This window comes from Musca autumnalis, unplaced genomic scaffold (genome assembly GCF_047663935.1).
Source record: "Musca autumnalis isolate F117 unplaced genomic scaffold, ASM4766393v1 scaffold_1, whole genome shotgun sequence".
Lineage (NCBI taxonomy): Eukaryota > Metazoa > Arthropoda > Insecta > Diptera > Muscidae > Musca > Musca autumnalis.
In genome coordinates, this window is record NW_027411644.1 from 182,985,937 (window position 1) to 183,000,637 (window position 14,701).

General features: G+C 38.4%; 1 protein-coding gene across 1 annotated transcript in view; it reads left to right on the top strand.

Moving 5' to 3' along the window:
- Positions 1 to 14,701, top strand: part of ppk22 (pickpocket 22) — a 51,699-nt gene that overhangs the window by 22,354 nt on the left and 14,644 nt on the right. The window contains exons 7-8 of the mRNA XM_073961160.1: positions 7,423 to 7,591; positions 7,674 to 7,789. Of these exons, the coding sequence (XP_073817261.1) occupies positions 7,423 to 7,591; positions 7,674 to 7,789 (285 nt within the window). The remainder of the gene's footprint in view (positions 1 to 7,422; positions 7,592 to 7,673; positions 7,790 to 14,701) is intronic.

Consider the following 14,701-nt stretch of genomic DNA (forward strand, 5'->3'; position numbering starts at 1 on the left):
GGATATACATAGATACCCTGAAAATAGGAAAACCAGCAAAAATTTATTTTGACAAATCCGCGTACTAAACCGCGATTTTCTTTAAAATTTTTTACGTAAATGGAATCCTTTATACGCGATTATATTTGCGAAAACGTGTGTCATAAAGTACAGAGATTCGCGAGTAATATGCGTTTTTTACCAAAAAAAGAATGTGGAGGCACATCCGCGGTTCTTGAAGAATCTCTTTGAAATATGTGTATATAGATGTATTTTTGATGGGTGCTACTGAAACCGGATGCGCATCAAAATCGTATGCAAATTGCGCGATTTTTACCCACTTTAATGTCGAAATATGCATAGATATTGAAAGAGATTGATTCGCTGAATCCAAAAACGGATGCGCATCAACTGATTTTAACTAATTCGCGAATAATAGGCTTTTTAATTTCCACATTTTTTGAATGATTGTAACTTCAATATTACTCTTAATTTCCTATCCTTATAAGTTATCACGGTAAGCAGTTAAGCTCTTGCGATGGTAAAATATATTTAATTATGTATTGGATTTTAGCGAAATAGTTGGAGAACTCCCAAATATTTTTTTCTAATTTTTCGAATCAAACCAAAAAATATATTTTTTTCAACAATATTTTCCAACAATAAGTTTTTCTCTTTTGTTGTTGCTATAATATGCATGTTATGTACCCAATCTCTATAAATTTGGTATCATATTTTTCTACGCATTGTCTAGATTCCGCATATATTTTTTAATTTATTTTTTGAGGGTTTGTACGGACTCTGAGACAGGATAATTTGGATTTTCTTCAAATTTTTTGTATTATTTGTTGATTTTCCGCGAAAATAATAATAAATTTAATAACTATTTAAACATCTACGAATAGATATGAAATGATGTTAACGATACTTTTAAATATTTTTTCTTTATATGAGAATAAAAACCGCTATAACTTTTCGCATCGTCCAATTTTGTGAACGCGAACAGATTTGAAACCAGAATTTTTTTTCTTAACCTCTATGCCAAAAATTGTAGATGTGCTCGCAAAAAAAAAATATTTTTTTTCAAATGGAATTGCAAAGGATTTTTGATTTTTCGCCATATATCTTATATCTAACTAAACTGACGAGTGCCTTAGATAATTCTCGAAGGGAGAAACCGGTTCGGTCTTAATTTTGTACTTCGTATTATTTCTTAGAGACTTGGATTACGTCCGAATATTAACTACATCAGAACACTCCTTCGGGTGACTCCCACGAAAGAGTGCCGTTTAAGAACTCGTCTCGGATTGTTTAAATTGTTTGGCATTTTTATTTGTCTTTGTGGCCCTTGTTACGATGGTACAATTTTTTGGGGGGTCAAAGTCCATTCTTCTTGGGAAATAATAATAACATGTAGCGAAAAAGCCACAATTGGTCATTATAAAATACCTGAAAATAATACCAATACCTGAAAATAAGTCCAGTAACGACGGGGTATATATGTATGTATGTTCTATATGGTATGTTACCATGTATATTAACTTATGTATAAAAGAAATTCCTTGGAAAATAGAGCCCAGGTGTAGTGGGCTAGGGTATCTCTACTTGTTTAAAGATAAAACACTTCTCAAAACTTAATTGTTACTAAAAAGCGATTAAATAAAAATACAAAAATGGAATGTTGGCATAACTTGACGCCTTTTGTTATGTATGTTGTATCGATAACGCAGTCGATAACCTACTTTTTACTGACTTAAAGCTTTGCTGGTCATCTTTGATTAACAGGTTACATTTTATTAATACACAAGGTGGATCAAGGCCATATTACACTATAAGAACCCTAAATTTCCAATATTACATCATTTTAGTCTAGTGCAGCACTGCAATGCAATATTTTTCTTTAATGCTTACAGCACAACCTGAATGACAAGCTGAAAACAGAATAATGTTGTTTCAGTTTTGCGTTGATGTTCGAAACATTAATTATTTTGAAGTTCATACTATCACAGCGGTCGGTTTTATGCACCGGTTTGACTCGGAGGAAACTTCGGCCATAACCTTAATTATTATGTTTGCGTTCGTATATTTTTTCACCATGGTACCGGCAATATATTCTGGAATGTATGTTCCGAGTTCTTTTGGTCCGTGCCGGGAAAGAGAAGAATCCCAGCCCATAGATCTGTTCCCTTTGCCAGTTGGATGTACGTAAAGGGTGGACTTTCGAAATTGCTCTGGTCTTAGTAGACTCCAGTACTACTACAATATGAATTATGTTGATGCTTGCTGTGCCAGAGCATCTACCAACATGTCTACAACTTCTTCGTCGGAATCATCGCCGTAGTCGGAATACGAGACACCCCCGCAATCTCTCCAACAACAATAAACGCAGCATGTAACACCCCATGTTGTTGTTCACCTCCCCGGAAATGCATCGTTTCATCAATTCAATTGCAACCGTCTCCGAAGGAATATCATGGTAGCCGTAATCCAGATACCAAAGCTCGCCGTAATCTGTAGCACGCAACGTTGCAATGGTAACATTGTTTTGCGAAAGGATCGTGCAAGATGCGGAGGAGAAGAAATTGGCTTCATTTTACACAGTCATACCTATTTAGCTTGAGCTTGACTCTAGTGACCCATTCATTGAATGTATGTATGTGGGTAGCAGTGAAGTGTGGGACTGCCGACTTAGAGTGTAGTTGTAGCAACGCAAATATGTTCGTTGTGTATCATTTCTTATTCTTTCTGGTTCTTCTGTATCCAGGCTCATAAATTCCTGCAACCTGGAATGGCTGCGTCCATAAAGAATCTGGTGACAGGTGAGTGGGTTTAGTTTGGCTACTAAACAAATGCTGCGTATCATTTGGTCCCTATCCACATGCAGGGCATTTGTTGGGTATCGTGCCATCATTTCGGGCGGCTTCATCGTCCGCTCTGCTGCGATGGATGGGAGGTAGTCTCTAAGTCCGGCATTCACACTATATATCCGTACTGCCTGCGCGATTGCATCAATGTGAATGCTATCCACCCTGCCTTATATGCCTTTGAACCTCTCTCTCGAAATCATATGGCGTGGCATAGCTTACCACAGACCGGCCTATTGCTTTGTAAGATCTCAACAAGGTTTCTTTGTCAGCACCCCAAGTGGCGCAGGCCAGCGGACCTACAGCTATTTGCCGATGAATAGTTGTGGCTTCCGTTATATACCCGACAATAGTTCGCTTTTGGAGGGTAATAACCGTCTGATTCTAGGGGACTTCAATACTCATCATGAGCTTTGGCATTCAGCCCATGGCAATGACCGAAGTGATACAGCGCTGGCCGAGCAAACTGACCTCCACATTTTACATGCTCCTGCGAGCATAAGAGGAGATTGCCACAACTCGCCAGACATCCCCATTGTGGGACCCTGTCTGATGAATGACACATCCTGGCAACCCGTTATTTCCCTTGGCTTAGACCGTCTTCTGATCATCGCCTCCGTAAGCTGACCACCTGACTTCATAACTTCTGACCGTCGCACAGTCTTTCAGAATAGTTTTTTCCTGGTCAAAACTGTTTAACTTTTGAACGGATAGAGATATTTTCATAATGTTTTTTGTTCAGCAGATAACATAATCAGATTTCCGATGTGTTAAAAACAGAGAAATTTAATGTCAAAATTAAAAATATGTGTTTTTTCATATTTTGCATCAAAATATGAGTATTTTTGAGTTTTTCATAAGTTCTAAGTATAATTAAATATATTTAAATATATTATTTTAAATATATTTGAAGAAGGTCAAACACCAATAAACAAAAAAGCTGTAATTTATATGGGAAACGGTATGGAAAAACACAAATTTTTACCCATGTAATTTCAAAAAATTTAAAAAAGTGTTAAACGGACGGTACCGGCCTGGTACAACATTATATATGGGCTGAAAGAGGACACTCTCGGGCATCATTCTGTAAAAACGGAACTTTGTTCCAAGCTGTTCCCTTAAAGTTCTAGTCTACGGGTTTTAAAGACAACAATCCTACCTACCTAACAAAAAAAATTTACACAATATCTGTTATAGTTTCTGAGAAATAGCTATTTCTTTCTTCAGAAATTTCCAAAATTGCGAAAAAAAAATTGTCGTCTTTCTCAATGATAAAGCTTAAGCAACTATATGAACACGGATATGAGTATTTAACAAGTGTCCTCAACCTATCGTTGACCACCCTTATTGTATCAGAAGACTGGAAAGTTGGTAGGGTGACCCCGCTATTGAAGGCAGGCAAGGATGCTAACAGAGGTGAATCGTACAGTCCTATCTCCCTCTGATCGCAAATATTGAAGGCGCAGTTTCACAGTTGCCCAAAATCAGCAGGGATTCCGGAAAATGTACATTACCACAACATAATTGCTAGCCATATACACATACATATGTCAGTCGAGGAGTGAACCAGAGAAGGTCGTGCGGCCGAACAGTTATGGTGATTCTTGACCTATTGAAAAATGTCGATACCTCTAACCATGCCAAGCTGTTCGAGTATACAGAAAATACTTTCCTCCAGCCGTGTTTGAAACGTTAGATAACACTGTGCAACATTTTTAAGGTGATCTTGTGCAAACAATTCGAACTGAGGATTTTTTGAAAGTACAGACCCAAACGACAAGAAACCCTAGTTGGGTTTTGTTGTGTCAGATCCAGCTCGGATTTTATGGCCCCATCTAAACATGGTTAAATATTGAGTTTTTAAAGAAATTCAGGGCTATATCTCTTAAACCAATGCGAATCTTCTTCTGACCTGTGAAGCAAATTTGTAGATAAGGACAAGAATACAATATTTGGAGAAATAATGAACTCGAAAAACTACATTTATTGCCTCAAATTTCAAAATATATGCAAAAATACCACAATTTTTATACATTTCGCACCGTATCTCCAAAACCGTTAATTTTTTCTGAATATTTTCTTTTGGAAAAATATTCCCAGGAACATGTCATTGTTGTAAAATGCTTCTATCCAGTTGTTTTCAGTACATTTTTCAACGACGATTTAATAAAAATGACAATAATGTAGTGAAATCCAAAATGCGAGAATAAACTGTTGGTGTGAACTGTGTTTGAAATACGTGTTGTAAATGATATTATGCAAAATACCGCTGAAACAACATGAAGTAAGCATTTTAGAGTTTCAGAATGTTCTAAAGAATTGTTGAGAATTTTATTTGGAAGATTTTTGCGAAAGGTTAGTTGGTTCAACTCCCAATAGTTTAGCCACTACTGACCAGAACTTTAGCAATTATGTAAAATTTTCTATATTTTATAGATTTTGATGCCCTAGATGGAATTTTTCTTATGTGGTTTCTTCAAAAGATAAGTTCTACTAGTTTAGGGCTACAATATTGCCAAAGACAGCAAGGCCAAATTCCTATTAGTTTCTGAGATAAACGCCTGATAAATGTAAAAAAGTGTAGATTTAGCCCGGTTTAGATGAGGCCATAAAATCCGAACTGGATCTGACAGGACAAAACCCAACTAGGGTTTTTGTAGTCTTAATATGTACTTTCAAAAAATCAGTACTAGAAGTTGTTTGCATTTTCAGTGTTGCATAGTGTAATCAACTATATGCGTGGACACCGGTCGTTTGTGGAATTCAGAAATGAGAATTCTAAAACCAGTAGATTGAAACAGGGGTTCTTCAAGGTGGGGTCATATCTTCGGAACTGTGTATGCGGATGATTGTACGCTCTTCGCGTCGATGACATATGCGATAGGTTAAATAACATCTGAGGAATATGAAAACATATGCCGCTTAATCCACTGCCACACTATTCACCACCTGAACGACTGAAATGAGGCTCCCTGATATTCGATGTAACGTTCGACAGCATGTTTAAGTCGTACGCGCAAGCCACAGCTATTTGTGACAAGATCAGAAGTAGAAACAAGGTTCTCAAGTCGCTAGCCGACTGGCAAATAAATCAATATACCGGTTTGTGGTAAGCTATGGGACACCAGTGTGGTAATTCGCTACACAGTGGAAGAATATTCAAACCAGCCAGAATGCTGGCATGAGGATTGCAACAGGGTGCCTCCTCATGACATCGATGAGCCATCTTCACGAGGAGACGAAGATTTTACCGGTACATCAATGTGCACTGAGCATCCCAGCAACGATCTAGTGGCCAGGGTTCCCCCACTTAGGCATTTCCGTTGAAATTTTCATGATGTGGAAAGAGAGGTTAAATGGTATAAACGAAAATATCTACAACAACGGGAATATCAGGTAGGCTTGAATAGCATTCACACCTGTGTTGCGCAGGCAGTACAAAGGTACAGTGTGAATGTCGTACTCGCAGACCATACTCCAAGCATCGGAGCAGAAGAATGCCAGACACGGCTGGTTATAGCCCAGTTAAGATCCGGACGATGCAGCCGCCTCAATTCATGTTGGACCCGAAATGATGGCACTATACCCAACATATCGCTCATTTACTCAAAGAGTGGCATAACTCAAAAAATGCGTTTTCTGAGTTAGCAATTTCTATTTTTTCTACGACTTCTGCTTTATCTTGTGTCAAATTTTCATGCTGATATCTCTAAAACTCAACGAGTTACAGCTCATTTACTACGAGTTTGGCATAATTCAACAAAACAGAATTTTGAGTGTATGAAGAACTAAAACACTTCAAATCATGCTTGATCTTGCACAGAAATTTAGCACTGTTATCTGGCTAGCTGTTTGCAAAATAGGGTCCAAGTTGTTATTCAATTTTTTTTTAAGTTGGGAAGTCAAATTTGAATCTCCAAATTAAAACGAGTTTTTCTCGAAACTGGATTTTTTGAAATGTGTCACTCTTTGAGTAAATGAGCGATATGTTCTGCATGTGGATTGAGACCACACGACACGCTGAATTAGTTTAGCTGCCCAGCTAACTCCACTTATCTGCCTTCTATTTCCTTATGGACGCAACCAATCCGGGTAGCAGCATTTTTTTTAATATGGATACAGAGGAACCTGAACCAGATAACTGAATAAAATATACGAACGAACATATTTGCGTTGCTACAACAACAACTATCGGCATTGATGTCATTTTTGTTAATAAAACACAACATCCACATATTGTTTTTGTCAACGCCTAACGCTAAACTTATATCAAACGTTGATTCTGTTCTTAGCTTTAGTTTGGCATACAAGCCCTACTAAATCTAAGAAACATTTTATGTACCTACGCTAGCAAAGCGTAAACTACACCCGCGGGCATAATCAATTGCTTTTGTTGCTTCTTTTCACTCACCGCCATTAATTGACATTGATTCCATGATTTAGATTGAATTGGAACGGAGATAACATGTACATCATCATTCAACCTAGAATAAAAGTCCAAACAAGTTCATTCGTTCATTCATTCAATGCGAATGAAAGCTTTTCACCAAGCACTTTTTTCACTTTTTTCTTGTTATAGTCAAATGGCGTAACGTTCTAACGGAACATATCGAAATTGCTGGTTTAGAACGTGAAAAAGAAGAGGCCCTCATCTGCCCACAATGTTTGCAGTCATGCGAAGATGTCCATTACGTTATTTCAATGATGTCTTTGCCAGCTGATCGTTTTTCCTTGCCCAAAGGTGTAGAGTAAGTATTTACATGCCTAGACTATTTGAAGTTTAATGCGTCGTTTGCTTATTCTCTCTCTTTTTCGCATGAAATTCAACAGCGACATCAGTTTAGAATTCAATAAATCGCAAATATCTGTTCTGAAAGTATTTTTTGGTGATGCAACTGTTCCATATTATAAACGTGTCGTTACAAACACATGGGTAGAAGCAACAAGTAAGTTATTGCTAATAGTAATAAAAGTCTAAAGTCGGACTAGGCCGACCATACTATCTCTACACCACTACTTTTCGATATTAATTTCAAAACACTTGAACATATTTTGGGAAATTTAATAGATCCTCCAACACACTAAATTTACTTTTTTTTGGTCAAGTTTGTGACAAAATTTTGTCCGATCATCACCTTTGGTCTCTCAGAAAATACAATTCCACTTTAGATAAGACTTTTTATAGCTTCAGCCTTTAATCTAACCAGGTTTTATATACTTTTATACGATACAAATGTATATCATCGAAATAATGGTGTTAGACCCCACATATGTTTGGACGAAATCCTTTCCAGACAATTTGGAGTCGATTTGACCCCGTCCGTTCGTCCGACTGTTACGAATTCAGTATCCGATATGGCCGAAATTGTGCACATCGAAAATTTCTTCTTCAACATTTTGACTCAAGTGCAGTTCAAAGGCTGTTCGAGGGTGCGTTGAAAATTTCGACCGAAGGTACGCTTTGTGGTTATGTTTACAGCGATATTGTGCCCCACCATGTCCTTAGTCTTTTCGAGACTTACCAATTAGAGATCGTCGAGTCCCACCACAAGAAGAGCGCAATCTTCAGTGTCCCCTTGTGGAAGATCAGATAGTTAAATTGATCAGGCCAAATTTCCGTTTTCGGTCCATTGACCCCGCTAAATTTTTTATTATCATCACGATCATCACTACCTTTGAAATTTCGTTCGGTCTAAGTTGTGGTCAGTTTGATTACAAGTAATAATGGATAGATGGACGAACACTTGTAGCTTCAACGTTTTATTTCGTGGAGATATGAAGTTTGGTATGCCAATAATACCCCCTCTACATTGTGCTTGCGATGGCTCTTACGGTAACATCCGAGCAAGTACTACTAACGAAAGCATGCCAGTGTGTTGCTGCACTGGAACAATCTTTGTCTCCTCATGTAGATGGTCCACAGAAAACATGTGGATTAAGTTCTCTGGGCGACATTCTGACAGGTTTGAATATGTTTCCATCACGTTGCACTTATATTCGCGGACCACTCTGGCGCAGCATAGCTCAGCACAGACCGACCTATCGCGTTATATTTGCTCAACAAGGGTTCTTTACAATGAACGGAAACAAACAAAACGATTCCCGTACCAATCACACAAAGCCACAAACTTTTCAGCTTCTCACAACCAAAACAAAAACACAAACTTTTCAATGTAAAAAGATGGAAACCGTACGATTGCTGTAATGTAACTTCGGCTATGCTTTGCCGAGTTTTTTCATTCACCACCGAAACGACAAGTATTTTTGGGAAACGTTTGCCGTGCGTATTGTCAATGACACACTCAGACATACACACACACATGTGATCAGCATACCACATTGAATTTTATCAACCACATAACGTTTTTGATTTATTCACATGTGTTTAGTACTATTCCGTTTTCTATCTGCTCTTGTGGAGTTGAGTACTTTTCGCTTTTCGTTTTGTTCGCACTCACGAATGTAACCAAAACAAAACTAAACAGCGAGCTCGGCCAACGTGGGTTATGTTTCGTTTTGTATTGTTCCTATGGAAAATACGAAACGAAACGATTGGTAATGTTATTTAAAGTATTTTTACGTACGCTGGTTCTTTATCTGTACCCTAAGTGTTGCCGGCTAGGGACTTGAGGTTCTACATCTCAGGTTTTCGCAAATAGATGTAGCATGCGCAGAGGACGTGAACATGATATCGAATGTGACCCCTAGAATCTGAATCTGGTCTGAATTCTGGTCCATTCACTATGACATTCAATTCAGTACTTACATCTGCCGTCCGTGTGGGGAAACGAGTGGCTTTAGATTTAGTGCCGGATATTCATTATATATAATTGTTCCACAAACATCCCAGACGGGACAAGGGAGACTTCTCTCATATCAATGAGTGCACCCGATTCATAATAGCTCAATGATATGGGACCTACAGTTTATCGCCGAGTACGAACGGCGTTTCTTCGTCACCACTTGTAGAGAATTTTACATGACTGAAATACTCAGGAAAAGTCGTCAACTTTACTGAGGGGTATTTTGTCACCATTGAAAATTTGTTGATGTTGCCTGACCGGGGAATCGAACCCACGACCTTCAGAGTGCAAGGCGGATGTGCATACCATTGCACCACAGTGGCACCCGGATATTTATTCTTCGCGTGGAAAATGTGGTAAGAATGGTCAAATAAGAGTTCAGCCTTTCACAAATGACATCAGGGATAGCACCCAAGGCCAAGATCGTACAATAATCCGCTTGCGTTACGAACTCAATATAGTCTGGAAGGGGTGGAATACAGAATAAACAAACAGTTCCGGAGATATCAACCCACCTTGGGAAACTCCCTGTTTCACTCTACGGCGCTTGGACTTCTTGTTTCTTGGCTTTAGGGTTATCTGCTTAATGTCCTCAAATAGTGTTGCTTTTGAAAAGTCTAGCGCCACTATCATTGTTCTATCGCTCGGTTGCCTTCTCGACTAATATGTGTGGAGATTACGGAACGCATGCTGACGATAGCAACTGGATAGCCATTTCTGATGCTGGAGGACAAGTGATGCCTCATGAGTTTTTGCTACGGGCGACAAAAGCGAAATCGGTCTGTACGATTCACCTTTGCTGGCATCCTTCCTGACTTCAGTAGCGGGATCACCCCGTCCCTTTTCCAAATTACGGGAACGATGAGGGTTGCTAGCGACAGTTTGAGAACTTTGGTGACTTGATTCCCGGGTAACATTTGCAACATCATACCGGAAATTCCTTTTTGATAATCGAACATCAGAAGGGTTGCACTGTTCCCTCAAGCGTAAAGAGAAATTATGGTTTACTAGGCGGCACTCTCTGCTAATTCTGGCTTGGGCATCCTCATTGACCGTGCATAACGAAAACTATTAATCTGCTCAGTTAGCCCTGCACCCTCTGGTCATTGCCTAAAGCGGAATGCCACAATTCATGATTTATGATCTTTCAAAAGCGGGCTAATGATGGGACTATAACATGGAATACAGCTATTAATCGTCGAGATGAATGCCTTAAGCAACTCTACCTCCGCACTTCCACACCTGACAGCTACCCCCATAGATTCCACCACCACTGCTGGTGCAGTCCAGAGCATTATCTAATCGACATCTATTGCATCTCATCGACGCTTGAGTGCGGTGGATGCAAATGTGACAATCGGAGCACACATCCATATTGGTCCTGTATTTTTCTCTCCATATTGGTACTGTATTTTTGGGAATCCGGCATTCTAGGTAGAGTTGTGCCAAATGAACTACATATATGGAACTATCTAGTTCACTACGCAATTCAAATGGCCCACATTATTTGTATGAACAAACTCGTTTTGGGAACTAGTACAGTCAACTAGGGGATGTGCTGCTTTCAACACAGAAAAACGATACAAATACAAACATATGTGCACTGAGGAGGCTGTCGCTGGCCGGATCGCGTACGTTCTGTGGTTCCAGCTTAATTCGGTGTCGAAGAACCCGCCGCCGTGGGTTTGACACCGTTTTTTAATTTTTAGTACCGCTTTTTACCGTCCTAGTGTGGAGCGTATATTAAGTATGTTTTTCTGTTTACCACCCGTCCAAATCGTGTAGTAACGGTTTATGGGGCATAAGCAGCGTTGCCGACAGTTTTTGATCGGAAATCGTCAAATCGTCAACAATATTTGGAAAATCGTCAAAAAATCGTCAACAGGGTCCAAAACTCGGTTGGTTACAGTTTAATGCGATTTCTTGCTGATATTTTTGTGTATGCGACTGACAACATAAGATATACAACCCTGAGCAATAAATCTAACCCGATATCACCTAAATACTGCTATAAAAACAGCTCTCAGAAGATGATAGTTTTCCTATGGTTATCGAGATTGCAGTAATGCAGCATGGAAAGCTGGATGACAGCTTAGCTCAAATATCGCTTGCTTGACAGTGTGACCGTCCAAGTTTGTCGGTAGACGTACATTTTAGTTGTTGGGCAGTCGTAAATCGATAAAAATGTTCATTCAAAACTGGCTGACAGCTTAAAGAGGGCATTAGTAGGAAGTTATTAAAGCTAATATTTATACAACCCTGAGCAATAAATCTAACCCGATATCACCTAAATACTGCTATAAAAACAGCTCTCAGAAGATGATAGTTTTCCTATGGTTATCGAGATTGCAGTAATGCAGCATGGAAAGCTGGATGACAGCTTAGCTCAAATATCGCTTGCTTGACAGTGTGACCGTCCAAGTTTGTCGGTAGACGTACATTTTAGTTGTTGGGCAGTCGTAAATCGATAAAAATGTTCATTCAAAACTGGCTGACAGCTTAAAGAGGGCATTAGTAGGAAGTTATTAAAGCTAATATTTATTTAATTAAATATTTAATTAATTAATATTTTATCTAGAAAACTTTTTAAGGAAGATTTACTTCCATTAACAAAACTATACGAAACTTTTCAGCTGATGTAATTTGAATATGGGGCAACAAAAACTATGAAAATACCTGTATTCCAGATATGTGCCGAAATATAGCCAATCCGTCTACAAATTGCTATAAAACATTAAAATGGCTCAAAAATCGAAATTGGAATATTATTTTTCTTAAAATCTTTCATGAAATTTTGGTCAAAATGTAGTTGTGGTCTTTTATTTCATGCATTTCTGGCTTACGTGAAAAATCGTCATTTTGGACCATAAAATCGTCAAATCGTCATTTTTAAATTTTGGGCCAAAAAATCGTCAAAATGACGATAAATCGTCAAATTCGGCAACACTGGGCATAAGTCAACATATAGGAATAGACCTGTCCGATTTGAACTATTTTGATTTCAGTTGGCATTTAGGGTTCAAAATGGTTATACACTTCTCCACCAAAAATTGGGGACATAGGTCCCGTATTTGTAGGGCCCCATTTAACGCTACCACCGATTTCAGTTATTTTATCTACATTTTCGGATAAAAATTGTGGACATAGGCCCACGTTGGTACCACCCGATTTAAGGTACGTTTCAAGTTTTTAGCTGACCGAATTGGTTAAAACTAGGTATTTGGTGTTGCCAGTGGTCAAAAAACTTCTCCACCTAAAATAGTGGGTATTAGGGCTATAACCAAAAAAATACCACCACATAGGCGTGTAGAGCATGGAAAACTATTATGAAATAATGCGTCAATTTTTCTCTATCACGAAAAAATTTTCCGCACCAAATGCATTGAAGTTCAGTAATGCTTTTTTAGTTTTAGCTGTTATGACAACATATTTGCTTTTAATTAAAATTTTTATTTTTATTTGAAAATTTTGCCTATTAGGCGAAGGTCATTTTTTATTAATTTTTTAATTAATTTCTCTTTAGAGACGAGCTTTTTGAAAAAGGAAAGCCGACGATACGAACCCACACAATCACCACTGTGTGACATGCATGTTTCGCCTTTGGTTTAGGAAGGCTCCTCAGACACATCGACTGTGGGGCGGCTTCGCTATCCTCTAACTTATTTCCTCTTTCAAATGCAAGTTGTTTTTTTTTTTACAAAGTTGAATTTTTTGTTCAAATCTTTGTATGGCTTTCATGACAAACGCTTAGCGTAGCCTTTGAAAGTTATGAGTTTGGTTCTGAACACTAACACGCCGTGACAACACTTTTTTCCATGTGTTTTTCAAGGACGTGGGTTCGAACCCCAGCCTGGCTCAAGCTGATTTTTATTTTTATTTGAAAATTTTGCCTATTAGGCGAAGGTCATTTTTTATTAATTTTTTAATTAATTTCTCTTTAGAGACGAGCTTACTGACCAAGATGCTTTTTGAAAAAGGAAAGCCGACGATACGAACCCACACAATCACCACTGTGTGACATGCATGTTTCGCCTTTGGTTTAGGAAGGCTCCTCAGACACATCGACTGTGGGGCGGCTTCGCTATCCTCTAACTTATTTCCTCTTTCAAATGCAAGTTGTTTTTTTTTACAAAGTTGAATTTTTTGTTCAAATCTTTGTATGGCTTTCATGACAAACGCTTAGCGTAGCCTTTGAAAGTTATGAGTTTGGTTCTGAACACTAACACGCCGTGACAACACTTTTTTCCATGTGTTTTTCAAGGACGTGGGTTCGAACCCCAGCCTGGCTCAAGCTGATTTTTATTTTTATTTGAAAACTTTGCCTATTAGGCGAAGGTAATTTTTTATTAATTTTTTAATTAATTTCTCTTTAGAGACGAGCTTACTGACCAAGATGCTTTTTGAAAAAGGAAAGCCGACGATACGAACCCACACAATCACCACTGTGTGACATGCATGTTTCGCATTTGGTTTAGGAAGGCTCCTCAGACACATCGACTGTGGGGCGGCTTCGCTATCCTCTAACTTATTTCCTCTTTCAAATGCAAGTTGTTTTTTTTTTACAAAGTTGAATTTTTTGTTCAAATCTTTGTATGGCTTTCATGACAAACGCTTAGCGTAGCCTTTGAAAGTTATGAGTTTGGTTCTGAACACTAACACGCCGTGACAACACTTTTTTCCATGTGTTTTTCAAGGACGTGGGTTCGAACCCCAGCCTGGCTCAAGCTGATTTTTATTTTTATTTGAAAATTTTGCCTATTAGGCGAAGGTCATTTTTTATTAATTTTTTAATTAATTTCTCTTTAGAGACGAGCTTACTGACCAAGATGCTTTTTGAAAAAGGAAAGCCGACGATACGAACCCACACAATCACCACTGTGTGACATGCATGTTTCGCCTTTGGTTTAGGAAGGCTCCTCAGACACATCGACTGTGGGGCGGCTTCGCTATCCTCTAACTTATTTCCTCTTTCAAATGCAAGTTGTTTTTTTTTTACAAAGTTGAATTTTTTGTTCAAATCTTTGTATGGCTTTAATGACAAACGCTTAGCGTAGC